Source organism: Anguilla anguilla, chromosome 11 (assembly GCF_013347855.1).
Source record: "Anguilla anguilla isolate fAngAng1 chromosome 11, fAngAng1.pri, whole genome shotgun sequence".
In the NCBI taxonomy this organism is placed as follows: Eukaryota; Metazoa; Chordata; class Actinopteri; order Anguilliformes; family Anguillidae; genus Anguilla; species Anguilla anguilla.
The window spans coordinates 35,612,313-35,631,542 of NC_049211.1; the positions used below are offsets into that span (position 1 = coordinate 35,612,313).

The 19,230-nt window shown below is 46.1% G+C and overlaps 2 protein-coding genes across 3 annotated transcripts; both read left to right on the top strand.

Annotated features, from left to right (window-relative positions):
- Positions 1-1,922: 1,922 nt before the first annotated feature.
- On the top strand, positions 1,923-7,448 carry mfsd5 (major facilitator superfamily domain containing 5). The gene is made up of 2 exons (XM_035380527.1): positions 1,923-2,090; positions 3,001-7,448. The coding sequence occupies exon 2, from the start codon at positions 3,145-3,147 to the stop codon at positions 4,609-4,611; it is 1,467 nt and encodes a 488-aa protein (XP_035236418.1). The 5' UTR covers positions 1,923-2,090; positions 3,001-3,144; the 3' UTR covers positions 4,612-7,448.
- A 121-nt stretch (positions 7,449-7,569) lies between these two features.
- Positions 7,570-18,435, top strand: LOC118207522 (protein lifeguard 2-like). 2 transcript variants are annotated; one of them, XM_035381190.1, is made up of 12 exons: positions 7,570-7,958; positions 11,744-11,828; positions 13,034-13,137; positions 13,393-13,457; positions 13,897-13,950; positions 14,556-14,606; positions 14,714-14,753; positions 15,546-15,583; positions 16,357-16,444; positions 16,755-16,850; positions 17,726-17,779; positions 17,908-18,435. In XM_035381190.1, exons 1-12 carry the CDS (start codon positions 7,944-7,946, stop codon positions 18,055-18,057), a joined length of 840 nt encoding a protein of 279 aa, XP_035237081.1. In that variant the 5' UTR covers positions 7,570-7,943; the 3' UTR covers positions 18,058-18,435. The 2 variants fall into 2 exon arrangements, with proteins under 2 accessions (XP_035237081.1, XP_035237082.1); XM_035381191.1 differs by having other exon boundaries at positions 13,037-13,137; positions 17,908-18,057.
- The last annotated feature ends 795 nt before the right edge of the window (positions 18,436-19,230 follow it).

Sequence of the window (19,230 nt, forward strand, 5' to 3'; positions counted from 1 at the left end):
TCTGATACATAACCGTGAGCATTTTCCTTTTAATATGCAGGCTATGCAATGTTTAGTGATGTCATCGCAGCAACGTAATGTCAAAGTTCTGAACACGTGTGATGTCATAGTGTTTTGGGGCTTTGTTACATTTCAATCGTTAATTGGTAAAACTACAGTCAGCTTCGGGTCCATAGTATTTCTCTCTTACTATTTTCTCGTATTCAGAAAGGTCTAACTAGCCCTCGCTAACCAATATGCACCCAGAAGTAAATAAATGAATACTATCTTATTTATTATGTGTGTGGCAAATCTATTATTAATGTTTTTTGCGTTTTTTTACGAGGGAACGCAAAAGTATTGCGAGATAAATTACACCGATTCATATTTCAACCGTGGATCTCAAAGCTGTTGTGCTTTTAAAAAGTTGCTAACAAGTTGCTGTTGAAACTACAACAATGGCCACATTTTTGCAACCGCCAAATTTTCTCATACTAGCCCGCCTGCACGCGGTAACCGTTGTAGTTTCAATGCAGCAACTTGTTAGCAACTTACTTCTTTAAAGGTAATAACGGCTTCGAAATTCACGGTTGAGATATTAATGGGCGTTGAACTCGTAGAACAAAACCTAAAACTGTCTCAGGCATATTAACCACAAGTCTTATTTTCGGCAGAAAACGAAATCCCTACGGGGAAAATGCATTGGAAATCTGCCGTGCATCCCATGGCGGAAGAAACATCCGGGTTGGCCTACAAAAATACGTCTTCACTGTAACCCTTTTGTATAAATAAACAAATCAACAGCCGAAATAAACAGTGCTGTGATTCAAATATATTTGTATCTTGCTATATATTAGGGGTCTATTTTGCGTAGATAGTGTTTTGAATAGGCCTATTCTATATAGCATTGTTGATGTGCATGCAGCGAGCTTGTAAGTGAAAACGTCACCAAGCCACTCTCCTCGTTTTCCCGCAAATTTGTCAATGGAAAAATGAATGGGGCAATTTTCAATAAGCGATATTTTTAGTCACAAGTCGGGAACCAGTTAGCTATTGGTATGCGGTACTCATAACATATATGACTCATGCCATATAATATCAGCAGCACGATTGACCCACCCATGAGAAGTACAAGGCACAACGTTGTGTACGTTCAGTACGCTTAGGAACTACACATACCGGTACTGTGCTCACGACGCACGCTTATATCGTCACGCCTCAGCTGGAACACGCTTGCGCCCTTCTACTTCTAGTGTCACTGATATCGTATTTCAATTTAAAATTACTGGATATAACAGATTTGTTACTATTAAGTTATATTGTTTATTTCACTTCATAATTGTACGGTCGTGATGACAACAGGATTTCCTTTCTGGGATCTATAAAGTACAACCATAGACCGTATAAAAGAGTACAACCTAACATAACTAACTTAAGACGTAATTTCAAATGGAATATAACGTCATATATATTTTTTATCACAACACAACAACAATATAGCTAGCCAGCATGGTTTTTTATATAATTTCTACTGCATACATTTCCGATCCATCCCTGTCAACAAATGCGGTGTCTTCTAGGGTGCATAGTTACAAATTGTGGAAGGACATCAGTTGGTACATAACTTGATATATATCATATTCTGATTTTGTCTTTAAGAATGAAAACTTGGTCCTTGGGCTTCATACTTAAAGCAAATACAAATCGTATATCTTATCTTATTATCCCATGAGCAAAGTATTACATACGAAAAATATTCAATTATTGTTTTTATATATTTTGGTTCGTTTGCTTTGTTCATGTTTTGCATTCCCCCTCACGTGTATTAATAACTTCTCAATAGCGAGATGAATTCATTCATTACTTTGTTCCGTCCGGTTTAACCATCCAGTTTAGTGGGTTTAACCAGTAAGTGTACACGTCATAGTCTCCGTTTACAAACGGAACAGAACCCGGAAGTAAACGTCCATGGACGGATAAAATGTTAGCAGGAAGCGATAAATTCATATTTATCTTCTCCTGAATAGTTATGGGGCAGTTAAATGCAATAGTTTGCAGACAGCACGATTTGGCAGAGAGGAAATCCGTGACTAGCGAGTGTCAAATAAATGGTAAGCTGACAGAGTTCATGAAGAAAATGTTCATGGATAGCTGGTTAACTGACTTGCTTGCTCGTTGTTCGTTGCCTGTATCTGTTGTATCAATAGACTGTATCTGTATCGAATGTGTTTGTTTAGCAACAAATACTCTTACAGACCCTTGCTCGGCCAATGTTCGTAGCTTGTATGCTTGTTGAGATCATGTTAGGTTACTGTATTTTTAGAGTTGTCCAACTACATCACATGGCTTCTATACTGTCTGGAGGTTTCTCGTTCTCTGTTGTTTTTTGTTGTGTGTGTGCAGCTCACACAAGCGATTATAATATCTCATGAAAACACTTGGGAATAATCTGCTATTGTACACCTGCCTTTGCGAACTCTTTCAAAGGCGTATGCGTAAATTTCTCGTACACACCCACAAGTTATGCGTATGCACCAGGGTTAATGGTATCCACAGTGGCCGCGTCATTTTTGAAGTTTGGTGCTCGTTGCTACGAAATTCCTCCCTGTTTGTATGAGTGTACTCGGCCTGTTGTGCCGGCTACACCTGATCATTAAGATGTTTAACTATACTTTATTGAAATGTAGCAGACACTCCTATCCAGAGTGACATAACAAAGAACATATAAATGTGCGTTCAGATATGTTCGGTCAGAGAAGCACTGCCGGAGAAAAAGGATGATTTTTAGGGTAACATTTTTAGGTGTAGGAAGATGTTTAATACAGTGTTTGCTTTCCATGTTAAATGCACATTTATAAAGTCCATTTGACTGAAAGCTTTTGCCAAATGACTGAATTCTAAACACTTTGCAACCATTCCTTAGCAAGTGCTTTTATAATAAATTTCTAATGTGTCGCCTCGCTCACAGACTCACTTCAAAAGTAAACTAGCATTTAAAAGTGCCTGTGTTTCCCCTCCCAGGTCAAAGCTGCCCTTCATCTAGGAAGACCCTGAGACCATGAGACCCTGAGGAAGAGGACTGTATGCAGAAATAAGCAGAGGGTGAAGTCTCCCTTAATACGACACACACACACGCGCGCGTGTACGCCCCATCGCCGTGTCGCCATGCTGGCGGTGGCGTACGTGACGTTGGCGGTCCTGGCGCTTCTGTGCGGCGGGTTGGAGTTGGTGGCCCGTCGGGCCTCACCGCCGCCGCAGCCCGGGCTGACGGGCGCGGCCAACCCGGCCTTCCGCGGCTTCCAGGCGCTGTTCCTGCGCGGCTACCTGCTGGCTCTGTGGGCCGACTGGCTCCAGGGGCCCTACCTGTACAAGCTGTACCGCCACTACAGCTTCCTGGAGTCCCAGATCGCCATCCTGTACGTGTGCGGCCTGGCCTCCTGCCTGCTCTTCGCCCCGGTCGCGGCCTGGCTCCCGCAGGCCGTGGGCCGGAGGAACACCTGCCTGCTCTTCTGCCTGGCCTACTCGGCCTGCTGCCTCACCAAGCTGTCGCGCGACTACTTCGTCCTGGTCCTGGGCCGCGTGCTGGGCGGCCTGTCCACCTCCCTGCTGGCCACCGCCTTCGAGGCTTGGTACCTGCACCGCCACCTGGACGTGCGCGACTTCCCGCGCGAGTGGATACCCGACACCTTCGCCCGGGCGGCCGGGTGGAACCACGGGCTGGCGGTGGGGGCGGGGCTTGTGGCCAACCTGCTGGCGGAGTGGGCGGGGCTGGGGCCGGTGGCTCCGTTCCTGTTGGCCGTCCCCTGCCTGGCGGCCTGCGGCTGGGTGGTGCTGTGGGACTGGGGGCGGGAGGAGGCGGAGGGAGGGGCGGGGGCGGAGCAGAGCGGGCCCCTGCTGGGCGCGGCGGCTGCGGCGGCGGCCATGCCGCCCGGCCCCCGGCTGTCCGCGCGGGCCCGGTTCTGGCGCGCCTGCCTGGAGGGCCTGCGCTGCCTGCTGTCGGACCGCCGCGTCGTCCTCCTGGGCGCCGTCCAGGCGCTCTTCGAGAGCGTCCTCTACATCTTCGTCTTCCTCTGGACGCCGGTGCTGGACCCCCACGGCCCGCCGCTCGGCATCGTCTTCTCCTGCCTGATGGCCGCCAGCATGGCCGGCTCCGCCCTCTACCGCCTGGCCACCTCCTCCGCCCGCTGCCGGCTGCAGCCCGCCCACCTGCTGTGCGCGGCCGTGCTGCTGGCGGCGCTCTCCTTCGCCGTGCTGACGGTTTCCACGGCGCCCGGGCGGCCCCGCCCGCTCCGGTCCTTCCTGGCCTTCCTGCTGCTGGAGCTGGGCTGCGGCCTGTACTTCCCCGCCGTGGGCTTCCTGCAGGGCCGGGTGATCCCCGAGGACCGGCGGGCCGGCGTGCTGGCCTGGTTCCGCCTGCCGCTCCACCTGCTGGCCTGCCTGGGCCTGCTGGCGCTGCACGGCGAGGTGTCGGGCAGCGGGGCGGGCGAGGCGGGGGCCGGGACCCGCCACATGTTCGGCGGGTGCGCGGGGATGATGGTCGCCGCCCTGCTGGCCGCCGTCGGCCTGCTCGCGCTCGCCCGCCACGACGCCGAGCTCCGCCTGGAGGGGACGCGCGGGGAGGGGGACATGTGACCGCGGGGGAACCTCGGAAACGCCAGGCTGACTGCGGTCGGGGTTCCGCTTTTGAGGGAGGACAGGAACTCGCTTTTTTGCGTTCACATAGAGAACCCACTGGCAGATTCAAACAATAAAGGACCTTTTCACAGGCTGGGAAGTTCTTTCTCTGCTGTTTTATTATTCGTTGGTGTCTGAAGCAGGACTGTGGGTGTTCAGCCTTTTATGTTTTACCGCTGTTGAGATTGAGCTTCCCTGTTCTCAGCAGGGTCACCCTTTAGAAGGGAAAACATGTGCCATTATTAGGCTAATGCTCCTGTTAGCTAAGAGGGTCCAAGCTGGGGTGGGGGGGGGGGGGGGTTTGCAAGAGGATCAGCTGTGCGCCCGTGCTACTTCAGACTATAACATGGTAACCACAGTGTGGCGCCAGTGAGTCAGTCAGTGCAGTCTTTTTCCAGTGTGTCCTACCCAGGCACTCTGGAATGAAGGTGTCTGCTTCGGTCGGTGGAAGAGTGAGAGTTGCTTCACTGGAATGCAGTTGACACTGAGGGGAACGCCCAAGGCAAACAGCGCTGTACTCCACTCAGGGCCCTACCCACTGCAGCGGCAGCCGTTTGAGTATAGCTGTCCAGCGCCTGTGAGGGTGGAGCTGAGGGACTCGATGGATATCCAGACTGAGAGCATGCTGTAGGCCAAACGTGTCTTCTTCGGAGGGCATAACATGATCTGTTTAAGTATGTCTGTATAGGTACATTAAATTAGCTGTTTTAGAGTACCTGCATAGGTGTGCTAAATGATCTGTTTAAGAGTACCTGTACAGGTACATTAAATTATATGCATTGAAGTACCTGTGCAGGTATGTTAAAGGTGCATTAAATGATCTGCTTTAGTATAACTGTCCAGGTGTACATGAATGGGTCACTCCTATGTCCCCCATAATTAAAAAATAGGTTCCGTTTTGTGAGGAGAGAATGGGGCTTCATTTACCCACTTTGAGCCAATGAATGTGTTTCTGTGGCGGATTGGATTGGCTGGCTGCTTTGCGTGGCTGAATGGCAATAAACTGAGGAATAAACTTCTTCATGAAGCCTGACTCCCATCACCAGTCCGGTCACTGTCTGTTCCTTTGTTGCTAGGCTGAATAGTGGGGATGAATGAATAATGAATTTGAGTGTAAAGATGGATGCAAATCTATCCATATTTAGAATAAATGAGCAACTTGGTTTAATAAACCCTGTGCAATGTTTATTATTACTGTACTGTCATTGCGAAAACGAGGTCTGGGTCCAACAAGCATGAAACACAGAGTACAGTGAATGTTACCATGGTGACAGGTTTCCATGTCATTTTTACATTTTTATGAGTCCTTATTTTCTGTGGTAAATATTTGACTGTGTATAATTACATTTTTCTCTTAAATGAAACCTTCACTTTATGGACACTGGTTCTTAACGAGTTGTGCATTCTTATAATGATATTTTTGTAATGTACACAACAGAGAAAAGAAAAATTGTTTAAAATAATATTGTCAAGTGTATACTGTGTATATCATATTTCATACCAAGGATCTCCGTCTTCAGTCCAGGAGGGCTGCAGTGTCTTCAGTTTTTGTGGTTAACATGGAGTCAACCATTTAGAACAAAGGTGTGTGGACTTTGTAGCCAATCTCCCTTCTAAATGAAGCACTTAAATGCAGGAACACACCAAAAACCAGTTTGAGTGTAAGATCCCTGTTTTCTAACATTCCATTTGTTTTTGCCTTTAAATAATTTGTGTTTCATTTTAAAATAATTGAATGGTGGTTATAAAGGACTGCAAGGATGTTTGCATTATATTTTTATTATGGTTTTATCTTTTGATTAGCTAAATTTGCCATGACTTTTTTTTAAACAATTAGGCGCTTACTGCATACCACATCTTTAATAAGTTAAAGGCATACTATGCAGGATTTTTACCTTGAAAATATTGTATGATAACCATGCTGAGGCATATGATGCACTTGCAATCTTTGTCTTTGTGCACCTTTACCTGTATTTGTTATTCTAAAATGTGTTCGGGACGTTTCAGGGTGTGGCGCCTTTTCTGTGTGGGGAGGGGTGGGTGTGGCAGCCGAACTTGCTAGTGAAGAAGTCCAGATACAGTGAAGCAAGAAGAGAAGCCGACAGGACTCGTTCAAGATCTATAGTTAACCTTGGAATTCCTTTTCCTCAGTGTCATCAACTGAAATTAGCCAAGGGGATTGAAAGAGACACGGTGTTTGCTTGTTGAACCTGTTAGATACGTTACTGGCAATGTGAAGCTGGTGACAAGAAAGACTTTTGCAAGGTTTTATCATTTTCAAATTTAGTTCCAACAATAAAATCGCTTGTGTTTAACATAATGGAATTAATTAAGCTATAATCGCATCTGCCTTCTTACTGTTGAATTTCACGGTACTGATGTTACCTCTAGCTATCCAGCAAGCTACGTTTGGTGGGGTAAGTGAGTGGGTGGTGTTGAAGGTGGAGAAGGAGACTTCTTTGATTGTAAACACAGGATAAGAAATCCTGCATAGTATGCCTTTAAAAGAAAGTTTCTTATAAGAACAGGGATTGAAACCTGCTGTTCGGAAGGTCCGACCAGGAAGCGAATGTAAAAGGTTAAATTCACTTTAATTTATGCTGTGTCTGTCCCTCAGCCTTTCAGGTGAATGGTAATGAGACCTGTCCCATGTGCCAAGAGCAGCTGCAGCATGGCAGGTCTGAGGTGCCAGGAATGTTCCAGCAATAATCTTTCTGCCTGCATGAAGCCAGATATTTGCTGTGTGCACATAAAAAATATCCAGTGAAGAAATCTGAAATAAAACCATGCACGTCTGTCTTCTGTCTCATCCTCTGTCTGTAGCATTAATCTAGACCTCTCTGTGAGAGCACTGTATTACAGATCACACACTTGAACATCCCCCCCCCTCCTTGTTATGGTACAGTCCAAGTGTCTTATCTGCACTGTAGGCTCACCTGGATGTTGCTAGAAGGTCCCTTTTCCGAGAGGGAGGGGGGTGAGAGAGGGATGTGCTCCGGTGTAGGATTAGCCTACTGGCTGTATAAACGGCTGTTTAATAATCTTAGCTGCAGCCATCAGCTTTATTTCTGAGCAGTGGTATAGGACGCTATTTCCGCCCCCGCTTTCTTTCTCTTTCTCTCTCTCTCTCTCTCTCTCTCTCTCGGATACTTCAGCCATTTCTGCTTCTCTGTGAGTGCCTGGATCTCAGCAAAACAAAGAGAGGGGGTAGGAGGAGAGACAGAAAAAACGTGTTCGTCTGGAGAAGATAAACTCAGTCACACCTCAGATCAGACACCTAAGGCACTGGCATGACCCAAGGGAAGGTAGGTCGGCCTCCCTCTCTCTCGTCCTCATTCTCACTCTCTACCTCTCTCTCTCTCATTCTCTTTCCTTCTCTTTCTTGCTCTCTGGCTGTTTGTCTGTCTGTCTGTCTGAGGATGATGGAATTTCATGTCAGGTGTCATAGATGGACCCAGGGCATTTATCATAAAGACTGCAGAACAACCAAAAAAAAGAGAAATAACAGCCAGTGAATCTATACAGAATGTTAACTGCTGGGACAGATTGCCATGCCTTGCTGCTGTCATGCACGTTATGATCGCCACTGTTATTTTAAGCAGGGATTTCTCTGCCATATTTTGGTTCGGTTCATATTTCCGGTGCCAGCCTCCGCCCCTCCCCACACATCTCTACATCTCACAGTTGTGTCAAGATGCTTTTCCTTTGCAATGGCCCAAAGTATTAGTGCCAATGCAGCAGGACAGTGGATCAGTGTGATTTCTGACTGAGCAGCGGATCAGAGTGTGATTTCTGACTGAGCAGCGGATCAGAGTGTAATTTCTGACTGAGCAGCGGATCAGAGTGTGATTTCTGACTGAGCAGCGGATCAGAGTGTGATTTCAGAGTTGGGTTTCTGGAGGTAACTGAATGTGTAAGATGGTGTGTGGCCTGGTTTGTTTCTCAGCGAAGGGGGCCTGGGGCTTCAGGTTTATTGTTTATTGTCATATGCTACAAGCACATCCTTATTCAGAGTGACTTACGTTATTTGCATTTGATATGTTATCAAGTGAAAGAGTTGAGCATTTACTGGAGCAATTCAGAATTAATGTCATTTTGTGCAAAGCAGCATCTCACCTGTCATCTGAACCTATAGCCCTGCATGGGTGAGACCTCTCCCCTCCAAGGCAAAACCACGCCATGGAACCCGCCCCCTAAAAATCACGTCATGCCATGGGCTCTGTCCCGTAAAATCAGGCCATGCCATGGGGCCTATTACATTACGCTAATTTAGCAGAAACCCATCCAGAGCAACAGTGTGACTCTTTTCCCTAAAGCCCTCATCTCTCTGTTGGCCCAGTGCTAAACTCATTAAAGATCCACATTCATCTTCTGCTAAGATGCGGTTCAAGATTCAGCCATTTCAGTACGCTGTCTTTTTCAGTTGAAATTATGTCACTTGGTGATGGCATACATAGACCACAACTCCAGAGTCACCACAGGTGTTCAAGTTTTTTAGCGGGGAAAGCACCAATCAGACTCACTATTTCCAGGTGGGTTAAATGTGTGTGATTATTTTATGAATGCAGTTACTGGCTTATTTTGATCCGTGTGTCACTTTTTAATATGAAGGATGGAAATACGTGCACAATCCCAATTGTTATAAAGCCACACGGTTTGACTCCATGGAAGTGGAGCCGAGTTTGAGTTTTGATGGAAAATCAGACTTGAGTGACAGCTGAGGTTTTGTTGGTCTGCTAGCTATGCTGTCCTTCAACCTCATGACCCATAGTTTAAAAAAACACTGCCGTAGAAGAACCCTATCAAGTTCAAGGATTCTTTGACAGGCAAATAGGTCAAATCTGGGAGCTTTCATACATTTCACACCAATCATACAGGGTTCCCCTATGAAGACAAGCCAAAGGCCCAGAGAGTACTGTAGCTTCATTGGTTCTGGGTTTTGTGAAGAGTCAGTCTCCCATTGCTAACTAAAGACAAGGACCCCAAGACTTACGTCCTGCATTTACTGATAGGACAAGCACGCATTGTGTTTCCACTGCAGCTTTTGTGGTTTTGATGCAGAGTCTGTTCCAGCGCATGAGTCATGTTTTTTTTTCGATTACGAGCGTGGGCAGCCAGGAACATGGTCATTTAAGCCTGTCGGTGTTAAGAACAGAGAGCTTCTACACGACTGAGTGTGGATCAGGCATGGAGCTGGACACCCGCTGTGAAGTGAGGTCTTCAGCCAGTTACACACTGCCCGTGACACACTGCCAGTTACACACTGCCCGTGACACACTGCCAGTTACACACTGCCAGTTACACACTGCCCGTGACACACTGCCAGTTACACACTGCTTGTGACACACTGCCAGTTACACACTGCCCGTGACACACTGCCAGTTACACAATGCCAGTTACACACTGCCCGTGACACACTGCCAGTTACACACTGCCAGTTACACACTGCCTGTGACACACTGCCAGTTACACACTGCCCGTGACACACTGCCATTTACACACTGCCCGTGACACACTGCCAGTTACACACTGCCCGTGACACACTGCCAGTTACACACTGCCAGTTACACACTGCTTGTGACACACTGCTCGTGACACACTGCCAGTTACACACTGCCCGTGACACACTGCTCGTGACACACTGCCAGTTACACACTGCCAGTTACACACTGCCCGTGACACACTGCTCGTGACACACTGCCAGTTACACACTGCCAGTTACACACTGCTCGTGACACACTGCCAGTTACACACTGCCCGTGACACACTGCCAGTTACACACTGCCAGTTACCCAGCCAGTTTTCAGTAGTGACTATCGAATTCAGTAATGAGAGTGAATACCGGTATGTATGATACTCATCACAGGAGAGCAGAGTAGAATGACTAGACTGTGTATATCCAGGGATCGGAGTCACTCCACGCCCCCGATCTGCAATGAATGACTAACGTCTGTAAACATACTGACGTTCCTTGTAACTGTAACAGCAGGTATTCCATCCCGCCAAGTTACATTTTGACAGGGTGCCATGTCTCATACCTGTACAGCACAGAGAGTTTGGCACTATGCAGGGTTTCCTACAGAAATAACCACAATGACCACATACTCTCAGCCTTTAAAACAGTAATTTCTGCATGTTCTGACCTCATGTGAACAGACAGATTTCACAAACAGCTTCACATGTCTGCACAATAAAGCCCTGAACTTAGGGGATTTAGCATTTTCTCCTTATTCTTCCTGCTGATTACATCATCACAAATGCTCCAGGCCTATACATAATACATCTCCCCATTGGACATTTAGTTACATCAGCCAATAAAAACATCAGATACACATGCAAATGGATATATATAGAAGTGCACATATTTAAAAAAAAAAACTTTGCAACAATCATCATGCTATTTCTTCTCTCCTCATGCTCCCTCTTTTCTTCCTTTCTTACACCTCCTCTTTTGTTCTCTCCCTCATTTCTATATCCCTCTCTTCCTTTCTCTCAGTCCATCTCTCCCTCTCCATACCTCACTCTGGTCATCCTTTGTGGCTTCCTCCTCTTTCCTTTCTTCAATCATATCCTCTTTCTCTATCTCTCCTGCCTCCCTAAAATTGTCCCCCCTTCACACTGAGTACAGTCACTCTTACTCTTTTGCATTCCCAGAAGAAAGGGAGGAGGGAGGGATATAAAGAAAGAAGGAGAAGGGTGGGATGTGGCTTAAACAAGATTAGCCATGTGGGCAGATGGAGGCTGCTGTGCTATGACTCATTTTCTAAGATGACCAGAGTGGAGGAGGGAGGAGGGGGCAGCAGCTTACCTGAGAAGTGTGTGTATTTATACCCCGTGCAACACACTGCTAAACACATTCAACACATTGAACAACCGACTCAGTTTCAGAATGAAAGTGAAAATTGACCTCCCACCTGCCATTATAACATCACATTATGGACCAATGTAATCATGTAGATAAGAGGCATGACAAGCCTCAGCATGTCTGAGGAAAGTGTTTGCAGAGAACACAATGCACTGCTCTTTAGAGCTTTCCGTTAGCACGCATTCTGTCATAGATTGACTCATTGGTCTCTTCTTTTGTCTTCAGGTCTCAGCGATGAACAAACCGACCAATGGAATGCAAGAAGGGGGGATGCCTGCTGCCCCGCCCAGCTACGAGGAGGCAACTGCAGGTGAAAGGAACTGCTGTATAACTGCTGCCAGCTCCACCCAGTGACCCCGTTCCCTCAGACTAAGCTGAAGTGGGGCACTGCTACCAACACCCCACTGTCCATGTTTAATACCCCACTCTCCATCCCCAACACCCCACTGTCCATGTTCGACACACCACTCTCCATCCCCAACACCCCACTGTCCATGTTCGACACCCCACTCTCCATCCCCAACACCCCACTGTCTATGTTCAACAGCCTAGTGACCATGTCTAACACCCCACTCTCCATGCCCAACACCCCACTGTCCATGTTCGACACCCCACTCTCCATCCCCAACACCCCACTGTCCATGTTCGACACCCCACTCTCCATCCCCAACACCCCACTGTCTATGTTCGTCACCCCACTCTCCATGTCCAACACCATTGTACCCATGTCCAATACCCCACTGCTGATGACCAACACTTCACTGTCCATAACATGACATAACATCACATAATGTGAAGAACAGGCCATTCAATGCTCACCATTTTCCTGACTAAATTGTACTTAGTGCTCTGGTTACCTACAGACTAGATTGTATCTAATGCTGTATCAAACCTAGTCTTGAAAATCCCCAGAGTTTCTGCCTCTACTACGTGAACTGAATGACTATTCCACAAATTGACTACTGTCTACATGAAAAAATTCTTCCTAATATCTATACGGAATTTACCTTTTCCTAATTTCCATTTATGTCTCCTTGTTCTACTAACAATACTCAACATATCCAAGTCCAACACTCTAGTGTTCATGTCCAACAACCGTCCATATCTAGCACACTACTCTCCACGCCACGCCAACACCCTAGTTTCCATGTTCAACACCCACTCTCCAAGTCCAACACCCATCTGTCCATATCCAGCACCCTATTGCTGATGTCCAAAAACCCACTGTCCATGTCCAACACCCCACTGTTGTCAGGAACTCAGATACCAGATACACAACTTCACATTATTTTACATTACTGTCTCATTTTTGTTGATGCATGTTGATGTATATTCTGAAAATTCATGACCACTGTTTCATTGGGTTTTCTGGACCAGAACCAGCACCAGAAACTCATTTAACTAATTTCTTAGGACCATAGGCGCTAAATGTCTGGTGTGTTTGTAATAAAAATCTGTGACATCACCACCAGCAAAGGCTTCTCCTTTCACACAGCACCCCTCTCTGTTCTTCAGAAGGAAGCAGCCCGTGCTACAGTGGGGGTTACTATGGAGACCGGGAGATGCTGACAGAGTGGAGCTGGCACGATCAGAACATTCGCCGCATCTTCATACGGAAGGTACCGCACTGTCCACTGGCAGGACAGGGCAATTATGCGAAAGTACCAAAACGAAAGATGTTGGGCCCTGGTATATATGCGTGCGTGTGTGTGTGTTTGTGTGTTTGTGTGTACATGTGCATGTGTATGAGTAAGTATGAGTGTGTGTGGTGTGTGTGTGTGCACGTGATGAGTGTTGTGTGTGTGTGTGTGTGTGTGTGCTTGCATGTGTATGAGTATGTGTGTGTGTTCACGGGTGTTTCTGTGTTCCTGCAGGTATATACGATCCTAATGACCCAGCTGTTAATCACTCTGGCCATTGTGGCGCTGTTCACTTTCTGGTGAGTGTTGTATGTATGTGTGTGTGTCCATGAGTGTGTGTGTATCTGCATGCGTGTGCTTATATGTGTGTGTATGTGTGTGTGTGTGTGTGTGTTTTTGCATGTGTGTGTGTGTGTGTGTGCCCGCCTCTGATCCCTGTCAGCTAAAATGGGGCATTCCGCAAGGTTCAGTTCCAGGACCCCTTCTGTTTTTACTTTAAATGCTGCCCCTAGGACACGTTATTCGGAGACATAATGTAGATTTTCATTGCTGTGCAGACGATACGCAGCTTTACATATTGGAAAAACCTTGAGACCCACACCAGCTCCCTCGACTAGAAGCCTGCTTTGCTGATGTTAAAAGTAAAAGGTGTGTGGGTGTGAGTGTATATGTTTGTGTATGATCATGTATAAGACTGAACCCCAGTTCTGGTCTCTAACCTATCCATTTCTCTCCTAGTGACCCAGTGAAGATCTACATTCAGACCAATCCAGGCTGGTATTGGGCCTCTTAGTAAGTGATTTATTCATTCACTTGCACATCAAGTATGCAGATCATGTCAGGTGGTCTGTAGATGGTAAGCTAATAAGTGTTTGAAAATGAACTCATGGGAATGTAGTCATAACAGTGCAGACCTATGAAAGTTATTGACCATATTTATATGCAAGCCATGTTGTGAATAATGATCCTTATTCTAGTTTGAGGCAAATTCCGATTCTGCTACATTACATTTACATTACATTATAGGTTCTTAGCAGACGCTCTTATCCAGAGCGACTTACAACAAGTGCATTACAAAACTCAGAGACAAGCGCTTTACAACATTCCTGCTATTGAGATGCACTGTGAAAGGGACGTGCATGTAAATGTGATCATTGATAGGACATGATAGCTCCACCCATTATAGAGCTCTCCGCCCATTAGCAAACCTCATTCGCTGGTTTATGAAGACTGGGCACCTCCCATGGAGCACATCTGTTTTGTTGTGAGATTTTGTAATAATACGAATTAATTAAATAACACCAGTTTGGAATTTGTGTTTTGAATTTACCTGGCCTGGTGTCTTGGTGTTGAAGCCACGTAAAATGAATCTGTGGTTTTTATGTTTCCTCTAACAGTGCAGTGTTCTTTGTCACATACCTGACACTGTCTTGCTGCACAGGACGAAGGTGAGTGATGGATGCTTTATTATGATCATTTATCATTTTTTTTGGGGGGGGGGGGGTGTCCTCAGTGTGACCCCTCATCCTCTGTCTCCTCTGTGTCCCCCCTACAGGAGACGGTTTCCATGGAACCTGATCCTACTGGCCGTGTTTGTGAGTGCTTCATTTTAATTGAGCTAATTACATTTGCTAAGCGGAGAACATCAGTGTCACTCTCAGGAATACACAAGTGGGGTATGACCAAGAGGTCACAGCAGGCCAGAGTTATGATCAATAAATGTAAGGTTAGTGGAACAAACCAACCGTTAGCATGGTGAAAGTAAGCGCAGGAGGCTGCAGGTGGCTCGTTCGGTTAATGCACCATGTTGTGGTGCACAGATGAACCCTGTGGTCTCCGGTGGAATTCAGACTATGCCAGTGCCGACTGAGGCTGGTAGCTCCATAGAGCAACACGCGATTACCGATTGCATCACCCAGGATGCGAGAGGGTTCAGTCGGTTACGGGTACGCTATTCACTGCTCTCTAGCGACCAAGCTGGACGGTCAGGCGCCTGTGGACTGCATGGCTTATGAAAGGTCTTCCTCGGGCTCCACTCTGCGCAAACTTAGCTGTGGGCTGCGGAGTGAAAATAAGCAGCTGTGGCAACACCATGTGTTTCAGAGGATGTCTACATTCTCGTGCTGGCAATGGGACGTAGCTGCTGCGGTTGCCCTAGGGTTATGATTGGACATGTTCGGCCTTGAGTGCCAATAATTTTACATTTTTTTTAAAGGAAATGCCACGACACAGCTAGCCAGTTTAACCAACTGTACCTATGGCATCACCTGGGGGCTCCCTGCCACCTGTGTGATGTGTCTGTTCAGCGGTTCTACATTGATGCTGTGTGTGTGCAAGTGTGTATGCTTGTGTATACTTGAAACTAACTGCAACCTCTCGTGTTCCAGACTCTGTCTCTCTCCTATATGACAGGAATGTTGTCCAGGTACAGTCTTTTTCTGACCGTGTGTGTGTGTGTTTGCTCTGCATGCACACTCTTGCTGTCTCTCCATTTCTCAGACAGCCAGCATGGCCTTCATGACTGCCTTTGTGTCCAGGTAAACCACTAAAGCCTGATTGTGTTTGTTATAGCGTCCTGCCCAATGCTAACGCACATACCCCACTCCTTCCTGTCCCTGCAAATGTGTTGCTAAGCAACAACAGCAGCAGCGGGCTTGCAGTGCATGCCCTCTTCCCCTGCAACGGATTTTCGTCAGAGAGCAGCATGTATAGATTCAGGGGGGATGGTTCACCTGTGCCAAATGCGTCTGTACACTGATACACGCGACCTGCATGACCTTCAGGAATCCCTGACACCTCTGCGTCATATTACATCCCATGTGCTCCATGTGTTGAATGTGTCAATCTAACAATGTGAAGTCATTGGACGTGGGCAGTTCTACATAGATGTCAATTACTGCAACAGACACTTCATCAGACTTATGAAGTCAGCAAGAGTCAGAAACAATGTTTATAATTTTGACAGTATCAAAGACTATTAGGGTACTCCTCAGGTTAGTTACCAAGATTACCAATCTTTATGCTCTGTTTAAACTTTGACAAACTTAAACATTTTCTGTTTGTTTTTTCATATGCTTAGAGCTTTGAATTCATAAGCATTTTTTAAAATGGTTTAGCCTGCATAGTGTACTTCAGAATGCATTCATAGCTCTTTAATATACTCATAAGTGCCCAATCTGGTCTGATTCTCTCTGATAGTTTTTATAACACCAAGTCAGTGATGATCTGCCTGGGCATCACTGCAATGGTCTGCCTGTCTGTGACCATCTTCAGCTTCCAGACCAAGGTGAGAAAGATCTTCAGCTAAACGGTATAGTCCTGGATTTACCCTCTTCCTCCATACTCCCCGCCCCCCAATGTCCTTAAACTCCCACACCTCTCCAACCAACCCCATCCCCCACCTTTCCAATAAATCCCTCCCCCTGACCTATACCATCCCCCACCTCCCCCCTCCCTTCCAATTGTACCCTCCCCACCTCCCCCCACCACCACCTCCCCATGACAGTTAACAATACAGGTGGAGTCACATTTGCTGGTCAGAGAGCTTATTTAGTCAGTGATTTGGTGACATAACCCTCTGTAATGTCTGTGTCTAGATTGACATCACTTCCTGCCAAGGCGTTCTTTTTGTGCTGTGCATGACCATGTTCTTCTGCGGGATTATGTTGTCTATCGTCCTGCCCTTTGGATATGTAAGTTACATTACCGACCGTCACTAAGTACTTTATATTACCAACCCATACTGAGTACAGTCATAGTATTGTCCCTCGTTGAGTATAGTTACATTACTGACCCTAACTTAGTACACTTACATTACTGACACTCACTTAGTACAGTTATATTACTGACCTTCAATAGGTACAGTTTTATTACTGACCTCACTAAGTACAGTTATATGGCTGACCCTTCCTATGTACGGTTATATTACTGATCCTCACTGAGAACAGTTATATTATGGATCCTCACTTAATACACTAATATTACTGAAAGGAGTGCTCTGATCCAGTTGCAAACATTCCAGTCCCAAGTCCTGCAATACTACCCATGATTGAATCCCTCAGGGAGGGAGGGTTTACTTCAACAGGATATTCCTCTCCTCAGTGCCTAATAGTGACTCCTTAGTCTCCTTAGTGTGAAATGCCCGCGGTCTAACTGCAGTAGCCAGAGTGAAAAACGGGTGCATTTGGGAGGAGGCATGAGATATTGTGCACGCGCCCAGGTGGAAGAAGAGTGTTGCAGGGATGGGACAGCCTGGAAATTACAACTGGGCTAAAAAAATAAGTTTAAAATGTGCGGAAGAAACAATATTACAGTCTGCTTATGGTCAGATTTCCATCTTCTGGAATTTTGGTGCTAAAGTTAGCGAGAGAGTGAGGCTTCATGAACAGATTGAGAGCAAAGCCTCTGAACCTTGATGAACAGCATGTAGTAGCTCCACCCATTTTGGTCTCCAGTCACTAATTCTTGGTTCTCCTAAGTTTAGCACCCGATCCCACCCTGACCTAAGACACTGCACTATTGCTTGTTGGTGGTGTGCTGTTAGTTTTAACTCTGCTTTGTCCCATAGGTTCCCTTGTTGCATGCTATCTACGCAGCGATGGGAGCCATCCTCTTCACCATGGTAAGCACCTGGACTCCTGCGACAAATTTATTGTAATGTTTGTTGCATGTGCTACTGGACAATAACAATCTCTCTTTCGCTTTTTCTCTCTCTCTCTCTCTCCCTCCTTCCCTCCCTCGCTCTCTCAGTTCCTCGCCTTTGACACACAGCTATTGATGAGGAACAAGCGTTACGCCATAAGCCCGGAGGAGTACGTCTTCGCCACGCTCAACATCTACCTGGACATTGTCTACATCTTCTCCTTCCTCCTCCAGATCTTTGGGTCAGAGCAGGATTAATCAGCTGCAGACCTTTCGGCTCCGCAGTTCTGCTCGTCCGCTCTATTATCGTTTGCTTCTTCCTTCCTTTCCCAGTCCCTCATTCAAGCACCACTGTCAAATGTCATTTTACAATAAAGGTCCCGGTTTTAGTCACATGCTTTGAAATTCATTGAAATTCATTTTGATGTAAAGCTGAGCGTTCTGATATTACGTATTAGCCTACCTGCTGCACTTTATGATTTACCACCAGAATCAGCAAACAACAACCAAAAACCTCCCACATGAATGATCTCCTATTGCACTAAATGGTCCACTGAATTGATTCTTCTGCTTGATGTGTACTTTATGCTTTATCCCCCTTTTCTCTAAATTTGCATTCGTGCGAACACTGCAACCTCAGTGTGGCGCTGCACGGTGAGGCGCTGTTGTCCACGACCAGCTGAAACCCTTCAGCCCTTAGTGAGGCCAGCACCGGGTGTGTGTTGCTCTGCTGGGCTGCCGGGCCACAGCTGGCACTGGCACGGTCCAGATTCAATGCCCGGCCTTTACAGAACATATTCATTTAAAACCTTTACAATATACGTTCAGAATATTCCGTATGCTGATTTTCACAGGTAGATGCTGTGGAGTAAGCTGCCACAACTTTGTGAATTTGTTCGTTTTTCTGTGGCAAAAAAGAAAAGGGGAGAAGAAGAAGAAGAAAATAGTAGTGTGACACTGACATTTAAAGATTTGTTTTAGCACTAACTTCATGGAGAGCATTAAAAGAGCTGTTTTATGGAATGCTATTAAGAATGGTTGTTAAATCACATGTATCAAATTACATGTACTGCACAATGAAAGCTGAATGTGTAATAGAGTGTATAGGGAAGAGGGTGTGTCCATGAACATTATATTTTTTCATTGCAAATAAATTATTTAATATCGACTTGGTTGTTCTGTAACTTTATCAATGAGTGTCCTTTGGGTTTAAAGCGATAGTTTACTTAATGGGTATTATCTCAGTTTTTGAGTTTGGTTTTTTGATTGACCAAGACAGTTTTGTGTACAATGAAGGATATTTTAGATATTTAGAGAGGTTTCCAATGACCTGCTGATTTAACAATGGTTGGTAACCAGGCTTTTGGTGTCTGTGGTATAAAGCAAGCAGCTACGTATTGGCTTAACTCCAAAGTACCTTGAACAGCAATG